The sequence below is a fragment of the Amblyomma americanum genome, chromosome 4 (genome assembly GCF_052857255.1).
Source record: "Amblyomma americanum isolate KBUSLIRL-KWMA chromosome 4, ASM5285725v1, whole genome shotgun sequence".
NCBI classification, from domain to species: Eukaryota; Metazoa; Arthropoda; class Arachnida; order Ixodida; family Ixodidae; genus Amblyomma; species Amblyomma americanum.
In genome coordinates this window covers 215,257,917-215,283,796 of record NC_135500.1, presented here as the reverse complement: position 1 = coordinate 215,283,796, position 25,880 = coordinate 215,257,917, and the positions used below count along the sequence as shown (strand labels likewise).

At 46.4% G+C, this 25,880-nt stretch overlaps 2 protein-coding genes across 6 annotated transcripts in view; one reads left to right on the top strand and one right to left on the bottom strand.

Moving 5' to 3' along the window:
* Window positions 1–19,204, bottom strand: part of LOC144129306 (clotting factor G beta subunit-like) — a 42,186-nt gene extending 22,982 nt beyond the window's left edge. For 2 of the 3 annotated variants that reach the window (XM_077663337.1, XM_077663339.1), the window contains exon 1: window positions 5,112–5,333. In XM_077663337.1, coding sequence (XP_077519463.1) covers window positions 5,112–5,196 — 85 coding nt within the window. In that variant the 5' untranslated portion in view covers window positions 5,197–5,333. Of the gene's footprint in view, window positions 1–5,111; window positions 5,334–19,012; window positions 19,101–19,153 lie in introns of those variants that run through there. The other variant, XM_077663338.1, reaches the window with a different exon arrangement.
* On the top strand, window positions 16,954–24,466 carry LOC144129307 (uncharacterized). Of its 3 annotated transcripts, none has more exons than XM_077663342.1 (5): window positions 16,954–17,179; window positions 17,954–18,136; window positions 18,899–19,120; window positions 21,798–22,036; window positions 23,709–24,466. In XM_077663342.1, the coding sequence occupies exons 2-5, from the start codon at window positions 18,073–18,075 to the stop codon at window positions 24,222–24,224; spliced, it is 1,041 nt and encodes a 346-aa protein (XP_077519468.1). In that variant the 5' UTR covers window positions 16,954–17,179; window positions 17,954–18,072; the 3' UTR covers window positions 24,225–24,466. The 3 variants fall into 3 exon arrangements, with proteins under 3 accessions (XP_077519468.1, XP_077519466.1, XP_077519467.1); XM_077663340.1 differs by lacking the exon at window positions 16,954–17,179 and adding an exon at window positions 17,195–17,402; XM_077663341.1 differs by lacking the exon at window positions 16,954–17,179 and adding an exon at window positions 17,197–17,402 and having other exon boundaries at window positions 18,920–19,120.
* The last annotated feature ends 1,414 nt before the right edge of the window (window positions 24,467–25,880 follow it).

The window sequence follows — 25,880 nt, the reverse complement described above, 5'->3', positions numbered from 1 at the left end:
CCCTTTGGCTGGGGTTGCCACGGCTTTGGAGACGGGTGTTTTGGGGAGTTTGTTATTCGGAACACCAGCTGGATCAAGCAAATTAGATGCGTGACGTGCTCCAAGAGGCGCGCTGCTGCGAAACTGAATTACTTTTTCTCACAGCAGGAACTACAATCATAACGACACTACGAAGAGCGCCATGAACCATGAGTGTTCTGCAAGTTTAAAGTATTGGCGGGGCCTTACTTGGGAGAGGATAAAAAAACCGCTTAAGATGTAAAATAAAGCACAAACCGTAGGTACTATCGTGAGCTGAAGTAAGAGACCCGACCTTTATGGTCTGACCTGTGCCACTCTGTATGGGGGCGCCACCTGACAAAGCACTTCTGGTGTCGAGACCGGCGCAACTAGTGGGCCCATCTCGACTCCAGAAGTGTTTTGTAAGGTAGCGGCCCCAAGCAGAATGACACAGGCGAGAACTTGGAGGGGGGGGGGGGGGGGGGTCTCTTACTTTTGCCCACAATGGTACACACTAGTACGCCTGCCGCAGTGGCTCACTGGCTTTCGCGTTCGGCTGCTAATTCCAGGGTCGCGGGCTCAATCACGGCCGCGGCAGCCGTATTTCGACGGATGCGAAACGCAAAAGGTGCTGCTGTTCTGTGCGATGTCAGTGCTGAATAAATACGCAGGCATCCACTACTGCATCCTTCGTAGCCGATGTGTGGCTTCCGGACGATAAACCCCACGATAAAATAAAAACTACATACTAGTACACAGCCTGCCTGTGTAGAAACTTGGACGAGTTGGTGGCAGTTCATTCTTAAAACAGCATGAATAAGATGAGGACACAGGAACAGACGGGCGCTGTGCGTACGTCCCGTGAGTTCGTCTGTTCCTGCACCCTCATCTTGTTCGCTTTGCTTTAAGTTTATTACAGTCGAGCCCGCTTATAATGAACCTGACGGCCACAAGGAATGCGTTCGTTGTGTCCGAGGTTCGTAGTCAGTGGACTTCCCACGTTGTTTCCACACAATGTCGCACAATGTACGCCCTCTTTGCGCGTCTGCTTATTCAAACTAGACGCTGTCACGGCGCTTTACAAGCTCCCAAGCGTAATCGTATTCTCCATCCCGATTTCGTTGCTACCTTATTACTGATCGCAGTAGCAGCACTCACAGTAGCAGGTGATAGGTTGGCATCTTAGTCATTGTCCTAATCAGATTCCTGGCAGTGCGAGAGTTCCCGTGCTTCGCGTACTATTATGTTCTTCAGTGTGTGGCTTTCCGATGTCGACGTCACCATCCGCACTAATGAAGTATGCCCACGCGACATCGGGTCGAGCAACTACGCATCAACGACGCGTTGTCACAAATTCACACGCGTCCGACAACGCGGTGTTCGACAGCGTCCTCCATCGTTCCTGGGTTCCCAAACGCTGCCTTACTGAAGCAGTTCTCGATGCACTCTGCAGTCAGTTCCATCCACGGGATCTTATTCCACGGCGGAGGGTAGAAAAATTCGAACTGTAACGTCAAGGCACCTCAATTGCTATCAGCATGCACTGGTGGCGCGCCGCCAAGACGACGTCAAATGTTTGGTCTTGCTCTTCGCGTTCGGTAGCAAAGGAGCGTCGTCAACGCAGGGTTGTAGCCTGTAATTCCCATGCTCCCTCTGAACTTACTCTTAGTGACACACTCGTCGAGAAAAAGAAAAAAAAGTCACGTCATTCAGGTCTTTGTACGAGACCGCACGAGATTGCAGCTTCCAAAGCACTGCTCCTTGCGAGTCCTCCCGATGACAAACGGGGTCGCTGCCGTCCATGCTCCTGCACAGAAGCCGCTATAACGCGAAGCTTTCAAAGCATACGTTTTCGACGGTCGCATCTGGTAAAAAGTTTTGTCGGCATTCCATGTGGCCCGTATTTCTTATTTGTTAATTATTTACGGTTTATGCTTTCATAGGTCACCGCGTTATTTCTGTAGGAGGAGGGGGGGGGGGGGGGGGCGACACAGCGGTTAGGAGACGCTCGTCGCTCTCCACTCCGGCAAGAAACGCAGATCTTCGACTGCCGCCTCCACTTTCGCTGTCACCGAGTTGTGCAGCCAAAAGAGTTCGCTGTATCTGACACGCAGTGGCATTGCCCTAATACATATATTGACGGTAGCACCGCCCTCGTTCGTAATAAGCGAGAGTACGCAATAGCTGCGGCCGTTATAAGTAGGCTCGACTGTATACATAACACTACTGATAATCCAGTAATATGCGCTGTGGGGCTGGTTGGTACATTCTCAAATTGTTTTTTGCACACGCAAAGAATAAGGACAAAGAAGACGGGACGGAGCGCAACTTTCAACTGTTTTGTTCAGAAAAGGAACATGACATTTATACCGAAAAAAGGAAGGGATTATCATAGATGCCACTTGCAGGCCATAAAAACCGGAAAAAGCACAAAGGAAGGGCGCAGGTGACTCACCTCTTATCTAATTTATCTAGAAAGGCAGAATGTGTGTCATACAATGTCACAGATGGCGTACTAACACATGAACTACCGCCGTCCCTAATATGGTAGGCTTCTTCCAGTTCCCGCGCAAGCGTGTTAGTGCTCCTGCACACAGGATGCTAGTGCCTTGGGGCCTTGCCTCGCACATTGATTTCTTTTTCGCTTTCTGTTTTGCGTCACTTTCTTTTCCGCATTCGTTTGTGTGTGCCGGCAGGACTGAACCGGTACCGTTCCGCAAGGACAAATTGTGCTCCCTTAGGCGCTCATTGACACATTGGCCCGACTGCCCAATGTACACCTTTCAACACTTCAACGGAGTTTTGTACACTACCCCTCGTGCACTACGACACAGTGAAGAGAGTTTCCCGGGGGCCACAAGGAGACTCTCTTCAATGTGTCGTCTAGTTTCACAGTATAGTGGCAACAACGCATCGTGAACCCTGAGGGCTCCCTAAGAGCAACGATTAGTGTCACGATCACTACTGAAGTATTTTAGAGGACACTGCAGCCTTTAGGGTCAGTGGTAGGGACGCGATCTCTTAAATCAGTGACTCAGGCGAAGCAATTGACGATAGGCCACTGTAAGGCTAATCCCGCCTGTATAATTCCACCACTGTATAATTCTACCCGTGTTCAAGGCAGGGCTCACGGGACCACATACCAAGAACTTGGCAAAGGGTGAAATGACCCGGGCCTACTCCTCCGGTACTCCACAACATCGACAGTTTTTGCATTCGGTCGTACTCCGACCCCCTTCCTCGGCGTCCCGCCACGGTCTTTGCGGCCATGCTGCTGACCTAAGGCCACTTCCCCGAGGCGCCCGGTTTAGAGTCCGGCTACTAGAACCCACCGCACGGACCTGCATGGCTTCGCCGTAACCGGAAACCGGGGCGTCAGTTTCCGGACGTGCACGCCTCCCGCGTGCAGGAGGAGCTACGGAAGTCGCATGTATTTGAAAACGTTTTTCAATTTGTTCATGCCTTCCGTGTGTATTCCGTGGGTCCAACCTGAGTATAGAACTCCGCCGAGGCATCGGACCTCACGGGCGCAAATGGCAATCACAGTTGGTCGCTGCACCTCCCATGGGGTTCCCAGCCCCAGACGATGATTCCCTGCCATACCCATCCCACCGCTGGCGCTGCACCAGAACAAACCCTGTAGTAGTCGAAACTAGTGGCGGGGAGGGGGCACGGGCAGGCCGCACATTTGCCCAGATCGCCCCCCATAAAATTGACAGTAAATGTTAGCCATTTTCACACACACACACAAAAATAAAATGATGACGGAGAAATACTAACACAATACATCCTCAAAACCAGTGCACTTCTGTGCCTCTTGCAGGATGCCGCGGCATACAGCAAAATTGAGTCATCTTAGCAGTTGCTTTTTTTTCTCGATTGAAAACAAAACTAGATATTCTCTTTTCGAAGAGCTGTCTTAACTATCTTGCCTGATCAATATCCCCACGTATTTAAACTATTTGCTTCTACACAGCGATTCTAACAGCAGGTATAAAACTGGGCTAATTCCATGATGGTTCACTTTTATTGCGATTACGAATCATTGTTTGAAAATGGCTAGTATCAGTATGCAGGGTGCGTTATTTTGGTTCAATACAGATTTCTTATAAAACGCTGTAATATCTCTAAACCACCACTTTTGAGTAGGGGTCATCTGCCCACGTGAGCTTGTCTTTCTAGCACGTCTTTTTTATTAGTGAGTTATTAACTACTTAGTACGTTCCACTTAACGTTAACTCATTCTGATAAAATGCCGTAACACCTTTAACGCACCGCTTTTGAGTTTGGGTCATCAGTCCGCGTTAATGCCTTGTTCCAGGATATTTTTGAATAGGGACTCACTAATTGCCTATTATGCTCTAGCCAATGTTTAATCATTCTCTTGTAATTTATATGAACAGTAAAAAATGTAACTTCCGCAGGCGTTCCGGCGGCCGCGTCGGGTTGCGAAAAAGCGGCTGAAAGACGAGTTGTTGCGCGAACTCTAAAACTATTCAGTGCACTGCATGTCCGGTGAGGCAACTTATAACCCGACAAAGTTTTACAGCAATATTAAAAGAAACGTCACTTTCTGTAACACATCCACATTTAATGCGAATCGGTTTCTCGTAATGAGCAAAGATGTTCTAAGTAGTCTTCAGAGAAGTTGAAAACCACCCATATTTGTACAGTGACACGTGTGAGTAATCGTGTACAAGTGAAAGCGTGCTGATGATTTCACAGCAGAGGTTAAATGGCAAAAAGAGGCGGAATCAGAAAAACAAGATTCTAAATCAGCGATCAAACGTGGATAGTGCTTCCGATGCTTTTGCGCACAAGTTGTGAAACGCGGAGTTCAGCTCGCCCATGAAGCGGCGCGGCTTTATGGAGAAGAGGCGAGAGAAAGGGAGAGAGCGTTATTATTTTGTCCCATACAAAAATGCCTCTTTCTCGGTGCGCATATACGCACGAGGAAACATTCTGCTGCTGCACTCGCACTTTCATGTGTTCCTAGAAGAGGCTCGAAGGTCTAACGACGTTGGTCACCGGGGTTGTCATATGAGAGCGCGCGCACGAAGCAAAAGCAAGCTGTGCGTGATAGGCGTGCTGATGTCGCCCTGGGCACCCACCTCTTGCGGCGTCTGCGGCTGCCAGCGAAACCAGGACCAGCGCGGCCACGACCGCTGCACTGGGCGCTGGCGTAGACCACGGCATGATCGCGCAGCAGGGAACGCACGCGCGCGAACGCGCGCGAAGTCGGCGTCTCTGCGTGGTCGACCCGGCGGGTGATTGAGAGAGAGCCGAGCCGGCGGGCGTCGACGAAGCCGAGTACACTGTCCCAAACCGGTCGCCAGCGGAGCTCTAGACGACTTGCACTGCGGGCGAGCAATCGCGACGACACTGCCGACCAGCGGCGTATTGCTGACTCGTTCGCACACGTCATAGCATCTGACTGTCGCTTCGTTGGGGAGGGGATTTTGAAGATAGCGCCAAAATCCCCTCCCCAACGAAGCTTCAGATGCACCTAGACAACCTCACGCATGCGCACTAGCGAAACAAAGACAGCTCTGATGACCGGGGTCCCAAGGTTGTAAAGATATATCGTCGTATGACCGCTGCTCCTCCGTGTGCGTCGCTGATGCTTGACTCTTACGTCACAGAACTGGAAGACATCAGTGACGCGTCCTCTCCCAAGAAAACTTGCGCGTGATCAACAAGCCGTGATGTTCATTATCACGTAAAACGACTCCGTGCCAAGTCTCGTTTTTTGCAGCATTGAATGCAGATAGCCCCTTCCTTGCCGGCGCGGGTTCCTTCTTGCATACGCACTTGCAACGAGTACAGGCGGCACCTTCAGGGCAAGGACTGCGCACGCCTTATGCATGGCGTAACCTTCTGAATCAAGGTCACGGATACCGGAAATGTCGGATGGTTTGGCTCAGTTGCTCTGCAGAGTTTTTAGCATGCCTCCTGTTCAGAGCGCGAGCACCGCGTGCTTCCTCGCAGCTAGCCGGCGACGGGCGATATATTGTGGTCATTCTCGGTTGCGGGTTTTTTTTCAGACTATACGTGATGCGCGGAACGCGGCTTTTTAAAGAAAATGGTTGGGGTTTAACGCGGATAAACCCAGTACACGTTCGAAAGTATGTGTTCATTCTTCATTTGGAAGGGGCATTTAAACTCCGCCTTAAGGGTATGAAGCGATAGCTTTAGTGGGTTAATGCCCATACAGGCAGAATTGGCCATCATCTAACTGAAATTCAAAGATCGCGGAAAGACCTCATAGCACTACCAGCGCAGTGGCGCAGCTGTTAAGCGATGTGCCACTGCACTGGCAGGTGGCTGTTTCTATCACAGACAGCGGTAGGGATTGTGCGACCCATGTTGTTCTTCCCGAGTGACCTCTCGCGACCAATCGTTAATTTAACTGCCACCTGCCAGGGCAGGTTGTGATGACGCTACAAGGTTACGTCACCTGGTGGCGCGACGCGCTCCTCCCATTGGCTACAACTAGTGCGACACTCCTCCGAACTTACCCTATAGCTTCCTCCCATTGGCTACAACTGGTGCGACACTCCTCCGAACATACCCTATAGCTTCCTCCAATTGGCTACAACTAATGCGACACTCCTCCGAACATACCCTATAGCTTCCTCCCATTGGCTACAACTAATGCGACACTCCTCCGAACATACCCTATAGCTTCCTCCCATTGGCTACAACTGGTGCAACACTCCTCCGAACTTACCCTAGCTTCCTCCCATTGGCTGCAGCTTGCGCAACGCTCCTTCGAACTTGCCCGAATAACTCGGGTAAGCTGGAGTTGGTTCGGAGCACAAGGCAAGACAAGATGACAAGATTCTTGCTCGGGGTTGGTACGTCTGGAGTACTGCTTTCTCTCTGAAAATCTAGAAATTTTTGATCTGCTCAAATGACCAACAGACATCTCCAGAAAGCGTGCACCATGATTTCAAATCTAAAGAACTGACCAGTAACGCTTCGCAGTGGTCTAGCTGACACCGCATGGAAAACATGAGAGCGTGCTGCATTCGTAGCTGTTTCTATTATACTAATCTCCTCGAATCTTGGCTGGCGTTTGCAGAACTCGCAGTGCGCTGACAGATGTTGCCTCGGTTCGCAGTCTTCATACATACTAGCGCCTTCACTTATACGTCATCAGTTGTGATTCGTACGACACCTTCCACCGAACAAGTGAATTCAGTATCTACCCCGACATAACACTTCTGGTGCCACATGGTTCTTACCACATCCACCTAACCTTCCTTTTTTGGCTGAAGGTTGGGATCATACATGAGACAACTTGTTAGGGTTCGGTAACAAACAGTTTTAGCACAGCGATGATGATGACGACGAATTTTAATGGCGCAGGGGCAGCTTGGCCATAGGAACGCCGTAGGAGCGCCATAGGCGTTATCAATCTGCGAGTATAACCGGCGGATAAGAGCATCTGCACCTGGTTACTTAATTTGCGCACACTATACGTGGGCCGATGGGAACAAGGTGTTCTATATCCACCTTGGAGGATTTCCCTAAATCATTTAACCAACAGTGTTCGCCCTTCGAGTTAACTTCGAGTTATCACCATATACCTACACCCTTAAAACAGATCCTATATTATTCCTTTTTTTACTCCAGATTGAGTTATGGAATATTAGTTTGGGGCACCACCACAATCTATAACTATAATAAGTTAGTTGTTGCTCAAAAAAAGATACTACGCTTGTGTGAGAATTACAAAGGCGATAGACGTAACCTGCGAGCCGGACCTCTTTTCATTAAATACAGTATGCTAAAAGCAAACCGGATCTATTACTTCAAACTACTGTAATGTATCTACCGAAATAAACTGCATGTCCCTCCGATAGAACATATGAGCACGTACCCGATCCGCGATCTTAAAAGGAGAGCGCCAAAGATACGAACCAACTACGGTAGGCAAGCGATAACTTTTCAGTCCACTAAACTGTTGAACCGCTCTGAAATAGACGTCAACTTCAACAAATCCTTTGCTATCTTTAAAGGGAATGTAGAAGCTTCTTGGTTAACTCCGGAATTTCATACACGGCTCAATGACTTGCTTTAACGGTTGAATAACCATATTCTAGATTTTCTCGGGGTGTGTACATGAAAATTGTATTGCCACTGTACATGTATTGCGTTTTACATTGTTCCAAAACCACATTATTTTGAGATTCTGTTTTTCCCCTTTCGTGGTGTATATGACGGTTCTGACGTTTTATTGCGGGTTTCGCATTTGATGCATAATGTTGCCTTTGCTTTTTATGCCGACTTACGAGCGTAGCCAGCAGTCTTGTTTTGTACTGCATGGTTGAATTGTTTGGGACTGATGTACAGGGTGGTACATTTTTTTTCTGCGCTTTGAAAACTTGTATTTTTTTATCGCAATCGTTGTACTGACCCAAGTGTATCTGCGAGATTTGTTCATCGATGCAACCGCATGTACAAGGGGCCAAGGCCTCGTCAGGCTGTTAGCCTTTAACATTGGCCTCCTCTTAGGCACTGTCTGAGAAAAAATAAAGGAAAAAAAATATGCTACCCGTCCCGGTTAGCTCAGTTGGTATACCGATTGCTCCGGTGAAGCGGTGGTCCCGGATTCGAACCCCGGACCAGGACGAATTTTTCTTTAACTAGGAAGTTTCTGTAGAAGCTGTATAGCTTTCCTTTGCAGCCGTATGGCTGCGCATCGGTGGATGCCATTAGTAATTACTCCCTCATTACAAATCTACTCCACCTTGGGGGATTTCCCTAATTCATTCCACCCAGCTGCAGTCTGCCGCCTGCCGGCTACAGCTGTCGGCAGAAGATGCACGCATAGACTTGAACACACATCAACTCGAACGTTTTTCTCGCGGAAGCTTGTGTATACCGCTTTAACTGCGTATTGCATCGGCATGTCACTTCGCCATAGAGAACGCTCGAGTGAAAGGTGATAAAGTACGGCCTTCGCGTGCCAGCGCTTCACCTACTGCATACATGACGGCCCGCGCTTGAAACATTTTTTTTTTCTTATTTGAGCCAAATGAGAGGTTGTGGCGAAGGCATGTGCTACTACTCGGATACTACGCGAAAGCGTTAACGAGCTCGTGTCGCAGGAAATCTGGCGCCATCGTCGGCGCTTTCGACCGTGAGCGAAAAATCCGCAAAAAATCCCCATAGAGGCAACCTATAGTATGATACAACTTAAGTCTGCACTGAAGCTCCGCCCACATTTAGGACCGGCGCACAGAATTCCTCCACGACGAAAATGTAGTCCGGTGTTAACTCTTCTCTTGTCACTTAAACAAGAAGCTAATCACGAGAAAAAAAGTTATAAGCTCTAGAGTTTTGATACCTGGCTTGTTTATTAAAGACAAACGTTAAAAAGATGATTTAGTTTATTTTTGTGACTGACTAGCGGAATAATACAGTACACCGCGGACCACTACCCAGTGTTAACAACTGCTGTTTTTTTAAAGTTGTATCCTACTATAGTTACAACCTAGTAGGCAGGTGTGCCGCCTAGGTGGCGTAACCTTGTGGCGTAATCGCAGTCTGCCCCGGATTGCGAGCAGACTGCGCGGCGTGGCAGGTGACAGTGAAATTAATGATTGGTCGCGAGAGGTTGCTCGGGAAGAGCATCCTGGCCCGCACAAGCCCCAACGGTGGCAGCATCTGAGTGCTCCCAAGGATCTATGAGTGCAAAGTAGAGAATGACTATTTCTATCAATGACCAAAGCTATCGGGTCATGCCCTTAAGGCGGAGCTTAAGTGTCTCCTCCAATTTTTTTTTTCTTTCAGCATATCTCAACATATCCGCCTTTCCATTAGGCAGAAAACATACGCTCGCACTGCGCTTCACAGGTTGATGAGCGTGTACTGCGAGAAAATTTAAAAAAAAATGGCTGGCGGCTAGCATTGCTAAACACGAAATATCGTGAAAATTGAAAATTGTTTTTTTAGGAAAGGAAATGGCGCAGTATCATAGGCCGCCGGCGTACATTGGGTAAATTGGCATTGACGATGAAAAAGTTGAAGACGCGCATAAATTCCTCCCTGGGTCACTGTACGCGTCAATCGTGCTGTCAAGTGCTAAAGCGCAGTTTTTTGAACGTGGACACCACTGCCACGTACTTCACAGCGCGATTGACGAGTCCACTGACCCAGGGAGGAATTTATGCGCGTCTTCAACTTTTTCATCGTCAATGCCAATTTACCCAATGGCCTATGCTCCAGTGTCGCGTTTCTGCCACAACGTTGTCCACGCCAACGCATGCAGTGCACATCTCGGTGTCACAACCGCACATATTTCAAAGCGCGAATATTATTTTGATAGGGGGCGGGCGACGCTTCATCAGGCTGCTTAGTTTGCCTTTTTGTAGCCTCCTCGGCAACCAAGGATTGCTTGAAAAATAAACTTTGAAATTACTTCGAAAAGAATCGCGCCGAATTAGAAGACCTGTCTTACCGCCGTAAACTATCACGACTATAGCACTTTTCCACAAACTGTATCATCATCCTTCGCTTCAACACAATTTTTTCCAATCACCATCAGCCTTCTTTCCGCGGCTCGACCAGCCGCACAAAGTTAAACGCATCCCGTGTCATTCATCGGCATTTGCAAAGCCATTCATACCACGCACCATCATTGAGTGGAACAGTTTACCAGCGCACATAGCCATCGAAACTAACGCCTCCACATTTCTTGCTCTCATCCGCAGCGACGTTGGCATTTGAAATGTTTGTAGTGTTCGAAATTTTTGAATGGTTTCGTTTTTCCATTTGCTGCACTTTTGTGATTACTTCTGTTCTTTTCGTGCCTAATATGTACACTGTAGTACTTTACATCTCCGTTATGCCTAATCCTTTTCTTTAAACCTATAATTTGTATTATATTGTTTTTATCGCCTGCTTTTTATTTATTATCTGGTGCTTAATTATTTTTTATATATTGTACATGACCTGTTTATTGTTCCTTTGCGCGTTAATGCTGTTCTTTGACATGTTTTTACACTGACCCCACCCCCTATGTAATACCCTCGAAGGAGGGCCTTTAGGGCTATGCTGTATAAATATTATTATTAGTTCAAGAAGACGACGTGCGATGCACAGCGCGAGAGTGCGTTTCAGCTTAACACGAGATGTGGCCGGCTGGGGTTTTTTTTTTTTTTTTCAAAGTTGCAAGCCTGCACGGCACCCTTTCTGCAAGCTGTCCTTAGAAGGTGAGAAGGTTGCCGTCTGCCTTATCTGTTTGCTTCGACGGGCCATAGCCGTGAGGAAGTTTTGTGGGGTATCCTGGAGGATGTTCTTGATACCTTTGATTTCCTGACTTTTCGCTTCTGGTTGAAATATTCATTCGACCTGTCAAGAAGGCAGGCTGTGCCCGTGTATCGGCAGCCTTACCTTGGTTTTATGGATTCTAGTGTAATGAAGTGAGTTCAGCAAATGTATATTCAATCAGCTGCAAAAACCTTTTTTTTTTTTTAACTCCGCACTTCGACTCTATATACCCGTCAAGGCCTAGGTTCGCACCAAGGAGACTTTTGTGCCATGGTCAGTGAACCGTCGCCTGTGCGGCATTGCTTTGTGTGGTGCCGTGATGCAATGCTTTTTTTTTTCTGGGACATACTTCAACAGATAATAAAAAACACATTGAAATATCGCCTACAGTATAAGGTTCTTGCCTGTCCCGAAAGACTCTGGGATTCCGTGCGATCTGTTAAATGCTCATTGGACTTTTTAGCCTGTGAAAGAACCCCATGATGGATCGACACGCAGAACGACCTCGTACATCTAAGTCTCTGCTCAGTGAACAGTGCCCCTTGGCGCGGGAGGTTTATGCTTCGCAGAACCGGCTGCCTAAACGGCTTGCCGGTTCTTGACGCATGTGTATGTCTCCCTCCATTTTGATGTGCGGTTGGAGGGCAGTGTACGAAGACATGGGAATGTGTGTCTGCACTGCGGGAAAGTATGTGTGTACGTAAAGCATTTGGCAGCTCAGCGGAATTGATTTCCATGCAAAGAAAAAGAAAAAAAACTTCGGCGACAGCCTACAGTGCTCTCGTGCAGTGGCCAGCGAAACTGACATTTTCGCGCCGCCGCGGGTTCGAATCCCAGTCGCGGCAACATTTATTTATTGTTTGCCCAAGGTCACCCTCAAGGTCAAGCATCACACAAACCGGAGAGCCGGATTGACCTCGTGATGCAGTGCTTTCGCACTAAAAGGCTTGCAGTTTCAGAGCACCCGCAGCCTGCGCAGAGTATCCGATATTAGACGGCTTATAAGCTAGAAAGAAGCCGCTTCACCGGCCGCATAGCTAATATAACAGAGCGTGAAAGCCGCTGAGCGCGCATATGCTTCTAGACTTGATGTGCACAACGGCCACACGCAGCTTGAGTGCTCAGAAAACGATGCGACGAAAGATTCAGCGCTCGCTTTTTTTTAGTTTTACGTCTGTTTGACACTGTTTTATTAGCAGGCGTTTCGCATTCTTGGCTACGCTCACCGCGCTGCTTTACTCTATATTTCGACGGCAGTTGATATAATGTAGCGGCAGTTGACGGCTAAATAGCGTTTCTCGAGAGAGCGCGTGAATACGTCACCAGTCGTATACAGCGGTACGAATACATACGTGGCGGCGCCACGTTTACGCAGTTTTCTGGCTTGAAAAAGATTCGATGCCGACAAAAATGGCATATTTGCTAACACGTGACATTTACCTATCAGTCTAGTCCGACTTAGTATTTACATTTAATGTCCCTTTAACTAGCTAGGTACAACAGATAAATAGCCACTGCGAATAACGCCTGGCGAATTCGCTTGGTTCCATTTTGCCATGTACAGACCTTGACTGTTTTTAAATGTTTGTTTATCAGCTGGGAAGAGCTTTGATACAAGCACGTGAATTACCGGATTAAGGCATTAGCGAGGAGCTTACCCCAGGAAGCCTCGAGGCTGAATATGTTTCCTTCACAGCATCTGATTAAACTTTGTTGTCTTGGGCCCGGCGTTCCGACCACAGTGACTACGTACCATGGCTTAGGCGTCAAGAGCATGGCGAGGACTGAAGAACTTATGTGAACTCTCTTTAAGTATTTATGGACTTAAGCATTCACATTTATTATTGCCTGTTATTCAACCTCATTCTCCGTATATTTCAAAATGGCACCTGACAGAACCGAAAACTGCGAGAGTTGGTGAACGTTTAGCATATTTGAACAACGCGAAGAAACGAGGACTAAGCAGGAAACACGCACGCAGACGAAGCGCTATATGAGCTGAATTTTTATTAGGAAAGACTCATGAATGTTTCGGCCGCAATTTCTGCTTGGGTTTGAAAGGGCTGGGTGCTTTCGCGCGAAGATTTCAGCAGCGTGTTCCAGGTCCTGGCGATCGTCAGAAATCTTTTCGCGGCAACTTGAGCGCTGGCCACTGTAGTTTCAAAGAGCCTCCATCGCGTTGCACAAGAGAGTGAAAATCAACATGTAGACACAAACGCATCCTCACGATCTAAATGAAAGTTCTAGATGCTCATTCGAATTGTAAAAATGCACGAGGGAATTGGTTTCACTGTACGAAAGCGCGGAAATATGGGCCAGTTCTTAGGGGTTCATTATATTGTAGCAAATCAAATCAAATCAATGTTTATTCATCTTTGTTTAGCACATGAGTTTTTCCTGTCCAACCTAAGCACAGAGCGCTTGTTGGTTGTTCAGGCAGTACGGTGAATCACCGAATGTGTACAAAACAATTACACACAAAACAATGACATTAGGCACACCAGTGCATGCATATTATGCCCCACAACATAATGGCCGGGTTAGCTTACACCAGAGCTTGCGCTGTGAAGATAGATAGATAAAGAGGAGGAGGGAAAGACAGGGATGTTAACCAGAAGGGTTCAGGTTGGCTACCCTGCGCTGGGGAAGAGGGATTAGGGGGCTAAGGGGGGAATAGGGGGGATTAGGGGAAAGGAGGCGCTGTGAAAAAATATGCGGGAGAATAATGTGCCTGTTAAAGAAGCCTATCGTGTGCGCGTGCGTGTGTGTGTGAGTGGGGGGGGGGGGGGGGGGGGGCTTTTGTCATGCTTAATCGTTTGGCGATTTATTTATTTTTGTTTTGGAATATTACACATAGGGTTTACATAAAAAAATATTGCAGCGAACATTGTGGTCAGGAAGAGTACAAGAAAATCAATACATCAATCTGCAGTCCAATCAGTAATCGATCGATGCATCAATCAGCAATACAACAAATATTTTAAATGGCCTTGGTTTTGCCATTGCTATAAATTCTGAAGAAAAAATTATACTCAGTTTACGGTGCTTAATGTAAAACTTATTAACAAATATGCCCAATATTCTTGAATAAGCAAGCGATTAAGATGCATAGTAGAAGGCTGCAGTCATAACACAACGCCCATGAAACGCAGCACCTGCAGCGAGCCGCTGTAACGGTTGACGCCAACAACTGTTAAAGGAGTTTAGACGTCTCATTGTTGAGCGTGTGTTTTCTTCCTAATGATGCGTAAAACATTGGTATACGTGGATCACCATGCGGTATTCGCCGACGGATATTAATTTATAATAAAATTTCTCTCTCACACTATTTCCTTTTCAACTGTCGAACGGCGCCCGCGACGTCAAATGTTCGTACAGGTCATGCGAGAGACGAAAAAACTGGGATATAATCGCTGCTTCGTCGCTTCAGTCACTACAACGCTAAAGACAGCCTTCCGCAAGAGGTGGAATGACAACGAATGAAGAAGCAGCGATCATATTGCACGTTTTTTTATACCTCATGCGACCTTTACGTACCTTTAACCTCATACCCCGTTTGACACCGAAACAGTGCGAGAAAAAATGAGATTATAAATTATTCAACGTGGTAGGCTAATACCACGTCCTGATCCATGTTTAGTAATGTCTTATGAATCATTGCAAAGAAGAAGATTAGGTCTCTATGCTCCTTTAAATACTGCAACTATCACACTTCGCGCCGCAAGTGATATTCATTGTTCTCTAAGGTGGCATTCTGAGCGAAGATATGGCAAAGCTGTCAAGCATAGCCAGGGATTGGAAATGCTTTCACGAGGGTCCCAATGTGACGCAGTCCCCTGCATCGAGCTGCCAATATTTCGCACTTCACGCCAATTCTAGCACTTTCTTGGATTTCTTGGCCGTGTCTCTCACTGTGTCCTACCTCTTACACGCTGTATCTCTTCCATGTTCTCTCTCTTCACTGAAGTCGAATATTGGTTGTGAAAAAAAAAGGCTAAATATTGCAAGGAAGCACTATAAGGTGGCAGTTCGTCCCGTTATTGTACCTTCCCGTAATTGAAGAGTTTATGCTTATAGGGCGAGCGCGTCCGCCATGCCGCTGGCAAGGAGCGCATGTTGGCGGTGATTTAGGCGGCTGTTAGCCGTGTTTAATTTGCGACGAGAAAAAGCAGTGCATCCATCTGCACGCTCTTGGCGACGTCACAAACTAGTCTAAATGCCACCTGACTCTAACCTGTGGCCATAATACGTTCCGTGCGGCTCCTCATTTAGTGCCCGGGCGCGCACAGTGCGTTCCCGCCGCGGCGCCAACATTATGCCCGAACGGTCTAATCTCTTAAAAACAACCCAGTGGGTTGACTTACCTTCACCGATGACGCCGGGTATGACGGAGTAACCTCATACTCAGGCGCTTACGATAACAGTAAACCCACAGGAGACACGAATCCGCCACAATCAACAAGATACGACCGCACGTGGAAAATAAGAAAATGCTCTCGCATTTTATTTTCCATTCAGCTGTTGTGGTGTCTAAAATGACTGTCTAATGCTCTTCTTGCCATTTTTCCGCCAAAACTTCGGTTGGAACCAGTTCCATTGCCCCTGTATGGTACGCATGAGTCATCACCTAGAATGTTCGAGTACCTTCCATTGGATTATCACATGGGATTATACAATCCACCTTAATCTATTTTCTGGAGTGGACCTTCTTCTGAAATTTTGAGGGTCCATAGGAATGTTGGGGGGTGGGCCAACCTCTAAATTTGGGGGGTCCTCACACTTTCAACTTCGGCGGTGCCTTAAGATAGGTCCACTAGTGGTCATGCGGTGCTGATGACGTCACGACCCTCCCACTCGCATTCATAGCTCACGAGGAGTTCTCATACCCCTCCTAGTGCCGTAGTACAGCGGTTAAGCGACGCGCCATTGCCCCGACAGGTGGCTCTTTCAAACATAAGAGAGCTTTAGCTCTACCGTACGGTAAACACGGTAACTACGGCAGTTGCTACCGTACGGCAAATATGGCTTGGCCAAGCTGCGTAAGCGCGTTGCAAACGAGTCCACTGTCCGTTGGCTGCAAAGGCAACGTTGCGCAAAACAGACAGTCCATAGGAGAAAAAAAAAAACAGACGAACGCTAACTTGCAACTATACTGAAGGAAAACTGAATCCACTAGAGGAACTAAAAAGCACAGGCGCAAAGTTATTGGTACATATGTACAACGCGTGTAAAAATAAGTAAGGTATTTCACGAACAATACAATATCAACAGCAAAAAAAAAAACACACACACACACACAGAGGCCATTAGACATCATAGCTGAGCCTTAAAAAAGATCAAACAAAAATTAAAGATAAAAGACAAAGAACCAAAACGGAGCAACAGGGAGCAGTGGTAGTTATCTGGCATTGCGAAGATGTCCCTCTTTCTTTGGGCGGGCAACTGCAAGCATCGGGACCAGTATTTCTAAACATGAGTGCTTCCACAATTTCTCGAGCCAGCTATTCTTTGGGACAGCTTTTCTGTGGCTAGTGGAAGCGCGCGAGCGCTTGTGAAAGTCTTGTGCCTCGCCCTCGTAGCTTAGCGGTGCTGGCCATCAAAGCACCTGTCGGTCAGCCTGTCAGAAGCGCGCCCAGATACTAAATTGTGCGCGCCCAGTTTGGTGTCTCCATCACAATAATTGCTCGTCTCCATTAGGCTGTAGGCCAAGCGGCGAAGCGCGCCAGACTGAGTACGACCTGGCAACATGTCCCGCGCAAGCGCGCTTTCCTGTTCGCACACTCGCTCACTCGACGGTCTCTCTCTCCCCCACTGCCTCCCTTTCTTCGTAACACCCTTCTCGCGCGACCAGCTGGCTGGCACGGACCTGGCGGAAAGATTCAATTCACTAAAACTAAAAGTAAGTTTCCTCTGTTTCTTGCGAAACGACAGTCGAGGCGGGGCCGAACCGGGCATTCCCGTGACCTTGACTGCGCCGGTGTTGCGAGGGGCATGCTGCTGGCCGCTTGTTTTGTGTCCGCGTCGGCCTCTCAGTCTGACAAAGAAATGAGCCATTCGGTTCGTCTCGCTCATTGCTGCTAGCGCGTCCCGAGAAGAAAGTTGTCTGACGATGAATGGAGCTGGTAAGTGCTGCTTGCAAGCCCTGCGGTGTGTGTATTTCAACGGTCCCTCCGGCTTCACTTGTGTTTACGGAAATCGCGGCATAGTGTTTACACGCTGCATGGTTCGGCGTGTATGCTGTGCCGTATGAAAGAGCGCAGCATGCTTTGCTTGCCATACCAGGCCAGCATAGCTGTAAACGATTTCGTGACTAATCTACCCGTTTACACGTTTTCATGTGAGTGCTGCCTCAGTTCAATGCGGAAATGACAATTGATACGTCGTTCTAAGTGCAGCATAGTGTCCAGCACACTTCACTGTTTCGACGTCAGATAAATAAACAAGTACATTTGCTGGTGACGCAAGAAAATATTTGCACTTAACTACGATCAAGGGGTAGTAATACGATAGAAAGGTTTCCATTCAAAGCTGTACCGATTGTAAGATGGGCATTGACGTAGTACACCAAGTAAATCTTGTGCCGAATGCTGCACGCTAAAGTGCATGGGGATAATGCATGCGGAAATCTTAAGCCTCTGCACTGATGATCAGTTACTTTGTGCTGTTCTTACAGAGCCCAGATGGAAACGACAGTGCCGGTTTCTGGCAGCTCTCAATAATAATGACACTCCTCTGGCGTGGGCGTTGCTTCGTGGCACCGAAGGGACACCAGTGGACCCAGATGTACGAATTATGACGGGAGGTGAAAGCAAACCTGCCATATGCATTGCTGTTGAGAAAGACCTCTTAAAAATGAGTAAGTATTCAGTGGCCTACACCCACTTACTTATTTTCTGTCAGTACGTTCAAGTGCAGACAGTCTTCATTTCTGTATGAAAGTGGAATAGTGGATCTGCCTCATACGCTTGTTTCAGCAGGCAGGAAATAGTGCTCTTTAGTTTTTAAACTTATGCTATACAGTGGAAAATTTATTTTTCTAGTTATTCTTGCTATGTGTCTTGTATGTGTAAAGATTTTATTCCCACACAGACTGAACCTTCTCATTGTGTAAGTGCATCATTGTCCACGAATAATGTATGCATTTGTGTCATTTAATTTTAATCATTTGTGTGTGCAGATTCACTGGGGTTATGCATAAAAAGGCCATTATTTGCTCACTATTTCGTCAATTCCTGTACACATACTGACAGGAGAACTGCAGCTCACGACATCACTATACTGGATAGCCAAACTTGGCTACTACTGCTTCACCTCACTATAGGCTAGCCACCAAGCTGGGTGGCACAGTGTAATGCAGTTTTCCGCTTGTAGGCTGTAGAGAGATGAAGCCTTAGCATTCATTTTAGATTATGCAAATGTTGTTTTGTTACAACTGCCATTTCTTATGCTGTCCTGAATCATGCACACGCAAACTCACTCCTAGCTGCCAAGTTGGAATAGATCGAAGCAATGGTTCTGCACTGGATGAGGAGGAGTAAACAAGTTTGTTGTCTATACATATGTTCCTCTCTGGTGGAGGAACATCCATCCTTTTGTCGACTTTCTGCATTACTGTAAGATTCTGCTTTGTTCATGTCAGCTGAACTCCTCATCAAGTCTGGCTGCAGTGTGAACCAGTGTGCATCTACTGGATCATCACCCTTGCACATAGCAGTCTTGCGGAAGAACTTACCTATGGTGCACCTCTTGCTCAATAGTGGTGCCAACGTCTCCTCCCTTGACAGCTATGGAAGGACACCACTGCATTTGGCTGCTGCCAGCTGCAGAGAAGACATTATTGGTATGCATGTTCTTTCTGTATTCTCTGGCTTACCTGTTTCTTTGTCCATTCATTATAGTGAGGCGTTGAGTGGCATTGCAGAACTCTGGTTCCCTCGCACACAGCAGTGACATCAGATCTTCTCTGCTTTTGGTCATGAAAGACGGACCCTGTGCATAGCATTTATGGTTTTTCATTTAACTGAACCATATTTGCTTGATACATGGTATCTGATTGTTGCAGTTCGATATGCTCCCATCGTGCCGACCATGTAGCCTGGTATAGGTGGTGCTGATTTGTAGAGGGCGTTGCTGGTTCGTGCTTTCAAAAGAAGAATGCATAGAGAGCAGTGAGCAAGACAAAGATAGACAAACATGTGGCTATGTCTGCCTTTCCTTGTTGCAGCTTGTGAACATGAGCGAACTTGGAAGAATCCCTAATAACAGTGTGACAGCAAGACTGGGCTCAAAGCAAATATGCCCTTAAATTTGGAAATACATTACTAGATAATAATGCGCGGTACATTAAGCACATATCATGCTTATGTAATAGTAACTGAATCAGTCAGTGGAAATTTGTTACAGGTCATTTATTCATTGGTAAGATTGATGAGTTGACTTTATTTGAATGCCACATTGTTTACAGGCGTTACTAGGTCACATGCTGTATCGTCTGGAGTACGAGGCTTAAAGGCACTTATGTAGGCTTATATGCTTTGAGGAGAGCCTGTAGAACAAATAAGCCTCTGCACTTGTGCATTGCTCACTGCATCAAGTGTACTGGACTACTTATCTAACATTTTTCACTTCATCAAGCCATCTTTAGCCACATGAATCCACTATGACTCTAAAAATGTCATGTATTTTAACGCGATAGCGTTAAAGGTCCCATTCTCCAAAAACTCCGGTGTCGGCGCTGTTGCCGTTATCTTTGAAAAATCACGAGCATGGCTTTGGCAGGTGGTCCCCAGAGAGCAACCTAGGAGGCAGGTTGGCCACCCAGGACACGTGACCTTACGGCGTCATCACAACCTACCCACCAGAACAAACTGCCCACTATGGCAGGTGGCAGTTAAATTAATGACTGGGCGCTCGGAAAGAGCAGCCTGGGCCGCACAAGGCCCATCGTTGGGAGCACCTGCCATTGCAGGGCAGTGCGCGTCGCTTAACCACTGCACCTCTGCGCCAGGAGGGGTATGAGGACTTCCAAGGATCTATTAATGCAAAGTAGAGAATGACCTTCTGCATATATGGGAATTAACCCATTACGGTATTGCATCATGCTCTTAAGGCGAAGCTTAAGTGTTCCCTCCAATTTTTTCCTGGGCCAGTGATAACACGATGTGACCTGTTTTGAGGAGTTTTTTGTTTTTGTGTGACCAAATAGTTCTGATTAGTAAACCAATTGGTATGAATGATCGTAACTGCCAGCAGTGTATGTTGTTGCATTGTTGGTTGATGGGGGTTTAACGTCCCAAAGTGACTCGGGCTGTGAGGGACGTCGCAGTGAAAGGCTCAAGAAATTTCAGCCACCTGGGGTTCTTTAACATTCACTGACATCGCACAGTACATGGGCCTCCAGAATTTCGCCTCCATCGAAATATGACCACCGCGGCCAGGATCGAACCAGCATCTCTCGGTTCTGCAGCCGAACGTCATAGCCACTGAGCCACCGCGGCGGCTAGTTGTTGTTGCAATGTCTCTGCTGCCCAGGAAAAAATGAAGAAGTGATTAATTTGCTACATCCAAATTTTTAAGCCTTGCTTTGTGATTGTTTATTGTCTGTTAAATATCAGTAATTAATCAACATATACTGATATGTACATGCTACACATGGTCGAAAGACTGCACAAGCCAGGGTCAGCTTTCATGCGCTCCCATCATCGGTAAGGCCAATTCACTACCAAATCAGTGGCCTTGTGGTAGAGCATCCTCCTTGCATTAGGGAGGTGCTGCGTTCTATCCCTAGTGCCGCTGGGTGCCCACCAGTTTTCTATTAGGTACAAGATTTCCCTCGGCCTGATGCTCAGCTTTTATGGGGTGAAATGCTTGGGGAAAGGGTCTTGGACCAAACCGTTGCATTGACGGGTTAGTGATTCGTTCCGCCGTCAAATAACTTAAATCTTTTTTCTGCGGTAAGACCCACTTGTAGCCTTTTTTTTTCTTTTTTCGAAGTGCCTGCTCAAGCTCAGAATGATGAAATTTGAAGGCGCAGCCATCCACCTTGGAAAGCCGAGCACCAGGCCGCGGGAAAATCTTGTGCCCACTTGAAGAAACCGGTGGGCAGCTAGCTGGCAGTGGGAATCAAACCCACCCCCTATATGACAAAAATTCATGCTTCTCAGTATGTACAGTCCTGTGCTATATTTTGGGTTAACTGCGGTCACATAGAGATATTAAAAGGACACGCTTCTGGCTGCCGCACATTGACTACGTGAGAAAGTAAGACATAATATTGTGTGCACAGTCACGAGAAGGACAGGTGAGGGTTAAGTGTAAAAAATACAAAGAACACAAATAAAAGGAAGCCATGATCTGCTTCTGTGACTGATCACCATCCACTTCACACATGCATGTTTGTCTGTGACGATGATGCTGTAAAAGTGGCACAGCTATCGCTCTTGCTCCTTTGTCCTGTTTGAGGGCCGATAGTCCCGGAGTTCTTATCTGTTGCTACTATTCTTCTTGCTAATTTGCAGACATAGTGAGGCTTCTTGTACTCAAGGGCAGCAACATGGAACACAGGGACGAATGGGGAGCAACACCGCTGGCGCTCGCCTGCAGTTCTGGTCATTCCAGCGTCATCCTCTACCTGTTATCCCAAGGAGCCTGTGCCGCCACCTCTGATAACGAGGGCAACACCCCGCTGCACAACGTTTGCACTGTGCAACCAGATGGCATCGAGCTGGTTAATCGCTTGCTTGATGCTGGAGCATTGGTGAGGCTGTCAAACACAACTAGCTTTGCAGTGTTTATTTGCAAGAGCATCACAAATGATCCCCCTGACTTAATAACACCACATTTTTTGGGGGGCTTAGAGAAACGGATTTCATGGGCATCGTGAGTGGCAGGACACCGAGGACAACTCCATACAATGGTTGTCCTTAGGGAAAAATCGGTAGTCTGGTTCTTTTTGTGGGTATGTTCATGTTTGTCTCGCAGCAAAGCCACATTTATTGTTGAGAAATTTGAGTTTAAAAAATGGAACTCACCATTCAAATCAAACTCATGACATCAGTACCAAAAAGGAGTCTGTGATGTAATCACTGTTCGTAAGTGATTGATGGTGTGACCTATCTATCCTCTTGGATCTGCACCCAAAAGACTGTCTTGAGTATTTTCAGTCGAATACAGGAATCTATTGGTACAGGCCAACTTCAGTTTGTTTGTTGTGTATTGCTTTCATCACTCAACACAGTCAACATGATGATAAAACTGAGTGCACAATATTACAGCCTCACTGATCACAACTAGTGATCACTGACTTGGTGGATTTGTTAGTCTGCATCCCTGCAAACCATGAAAATTTCACATCCTTTCTATTTTGTCCTAAGCAGTCAGAATGACAAAGCCAACTTGAGGTTAAGTTCTCTTTAAACACTGATGAGTAATTACAGAAATGGAGGTTTCACGTCAGGGTCACAGATTTGCTGGCACACGTTCTGTGAACTATCTGGCTGTGTACCAAATGTACCACTGCAAGTATTGGCATGCTGGGATGAGTGCTTTTGCTACCCTAGGGTTTTTGTGAAAAATGTGAGCTGTGAACATTTTTGTTTTGAACTGTTAATTTGCGAAAGTAGAGGCATGCTTGAAATAGTCACGGATTTTAAGTGTGCTGCTAGCATCAGACTTATTTTGCTGAAACCATGCTGAAAGGATTGCTGTCATATTAAAAGGCATTCACACGCATGTATCATTTGCTTAGCTTTCTGAAGAACTTAGGGAAGTTTGATTGCTCTTAGCAGTATATTAGTGCAAGCTAGCATGTGTATGCTCATGTGTACACAAACAGCTGTGGACACGACCATGTTTGTTTCAAGCCAGAAAATTCTTGAGGGCCATCATGAAGCAAATGGTGTCACATTTTAGCACGATGGCATTAAGGCTCTCGTCCTGCAGAAATTCCGGCGTCGTTGGCATTGTGAGCGAAAAATCCCCAGAGAAGCAACCCAGGTGGGCCACTGAGGTCGTGTGACCTTGTGGCGCTATTACAACCTGCCCACTGGATTGTGAGCAAACTGACCACCATAGCAGGTGGCAGTTCAAATAATGATTGGTCGCGAGAGGCTGCTCGAGAAGAGCAACCTGGGTCGTACAAGCCTCAGCGGTGGCAGCTCCTGCCATTGCAGGGCAGTGGCGCATCGCTTAACCGCTTCACCACTGTGCCAGGGATGGTATGAGCAGTCGCAGGGATCTAGGAATGTAAAGTGCAGAATGATCAATTCAGCATATATGGCCATCAAACCATTAACGCTATCGCTTCATACCCTTAAGGCTGAGCTTAAGTGTCCCTTCCAATTTTTTAAACGATGTCCTGTTTTAAAATTGTGTCTCCATTCCAATGCTTGACTATCCCTCCCTGTACTACCTTTTTTTGTTTTTGTTAGGTGGATGGGAAGAACAGCCGCGGCATGACTGCACTGAGTTGTGCTCTGATGTCGCACACGAGTCCTGCTGTGGTGCAGCGCCTCCTGAACCAAGGGGCAGACTGTAACGTCTACATTGACTGCTTGCAACAGACTGCTTTCCACTTAGCCGTGTACATCAGAGAACAGACGGCGGTCAGAACTTTTGTTCGGTATGGGGGAAACCCATTTGTACAAGACTCTGAGGGGAACACGGTCCTACACTATGCACTGCTGAAGAGCATTCCACTGGCCATTTGGATGCTGCGTGCAAATCCTTTCATGGGCAGGCCTCGATGGAAAACTCTGAAGTCACTGGAAACGGCTGCATCATTGCAGCCTGTCATTGTGGAGCTTTCCAGTGTGCCCACACTTCAACAGCTGTGCTCTCTAGCATTTCGTCTGAAGTATGCCTGCTGCCTTGACTCTCTGGCTTGCACACTGACCATTCCGCCTCGACTACTACACATCTTGCTACTGTCTGATGTGCGACTGTGATGTCTTCGGAAATCAATGGTTTCTTATGTGTGTAAACTTGTGCCAAAAAGGGGCAGGTCCTTGGCAGGCTTTTCATTTTGTTTAGAGTATAACTTATAAGAAATGACTTTGTTGCGCATCAGCACGTGAATGTTCATGCAGAGCCTTCATTATTGCTGCAAAGCCATCATTTTCATGTGATATTTAAATCAAACACAAATAAAATGCACACTGATTTTTGCAATATCAGTTGTGATATGAAAGTGCAGAATGTGTGTGCTACTTTCCGCATCCTGACTTCCTGCACTGTGCCCATACATGGTAATAGTGTATCTAGATTTCTACATAAGTTCTGACTAGTGGTGCAATTCATCAGTCAAGTGCTATTTTTTCCTTCGTTAAGTAAGATTGGGGGCTTCATGGTTACTAACTAGGAATAATATACTTGAAGCTATATTTGACAAAAAAATGTGACCATAAATTAGCCACGTCTTTCAACAAGGTGTTAGAAACGAAGTTACTTTATTTAGCAACCAATAACGTAAACACCAGTTCACCTACACATAGAAGGCGCATCACATTTTTTCATATGGCAAAAAAAGTTGTTTACATGATTTTTGTGTGCAGAATTGGTCGCAAGCAATGCATCTGCTTAGAGCAAGCATTGAGTCAATAATTATTGCACAAGGCTTTGGAGGAAACTAATCAAAAGAACAGTCAGAACAGCTACAGCTGTCTGCAAGCCTCCTCTGTATGTCTCGTATTGCATGCCTATCAGGCGTGAGAGTAATTTGCTGCCTGTCTCCCTTTTTTTTTGTTTTTGAGCGTGCTGTAGCTAGTAATAATTTCTTTGTTGAAGACGAAATTAAGCAGCCTTCATATCACAAATGATGTGGATTTTCATGTTCACTAGTGAACACAAGAAGTAATGTCCATCTTTAAAAAAAATGTAATCCCGTGAGTACTCATCTGACAAATCCTGGTGTTGCGGTGCTACAATTTCCAACCATTGGGACACTTCGTATTAAATTTTGTACACGCCTGTGAAAAAACCAACTGTTTGTGTTTCTTTCTACTTTTTTTGTGGCCTCAATGGACTATTTAGGTAGAAAAGAATTTATCTGTAGAGAAATAGTGGGCAGTGTCTGAACAGGTTTAAAGTGAGGTAGGCACGATGGGCAAAAAGTCTCATCCCTTGACTGTGCAATGTGGCATGACCCCTGAAATCTTGGGTGAACTATGCACGCGCATTTTAAGGTATGTTAAAACAGGCCCGCACTGAGGAATCTAAGGAAAGGAAGTCTTGCAGGTGAGCAATGTGGACTTCTGCACCTGAGCGAACAGCAGAATTAAAAGTAAATTATCGATTCTTTACTGTCCTTTTCAGGGCTTGCTTTTGGTATTGTGAGCACGATTATAAACCTACCTACTGAATGCTGGGCATTATATATATATATATATATATATATATATATATATATATATATATATATATATATATATATATATATATATATATATATATATATATATATATATATATATTTATATATATATATATATATATATATATATATATATATATATATATATATATATAATGTGTGTGTGTGTATATATACACGCACATGCACACAAATGTTGCGATGGTAAACGCGCACTATGCGAAAGCTCCTT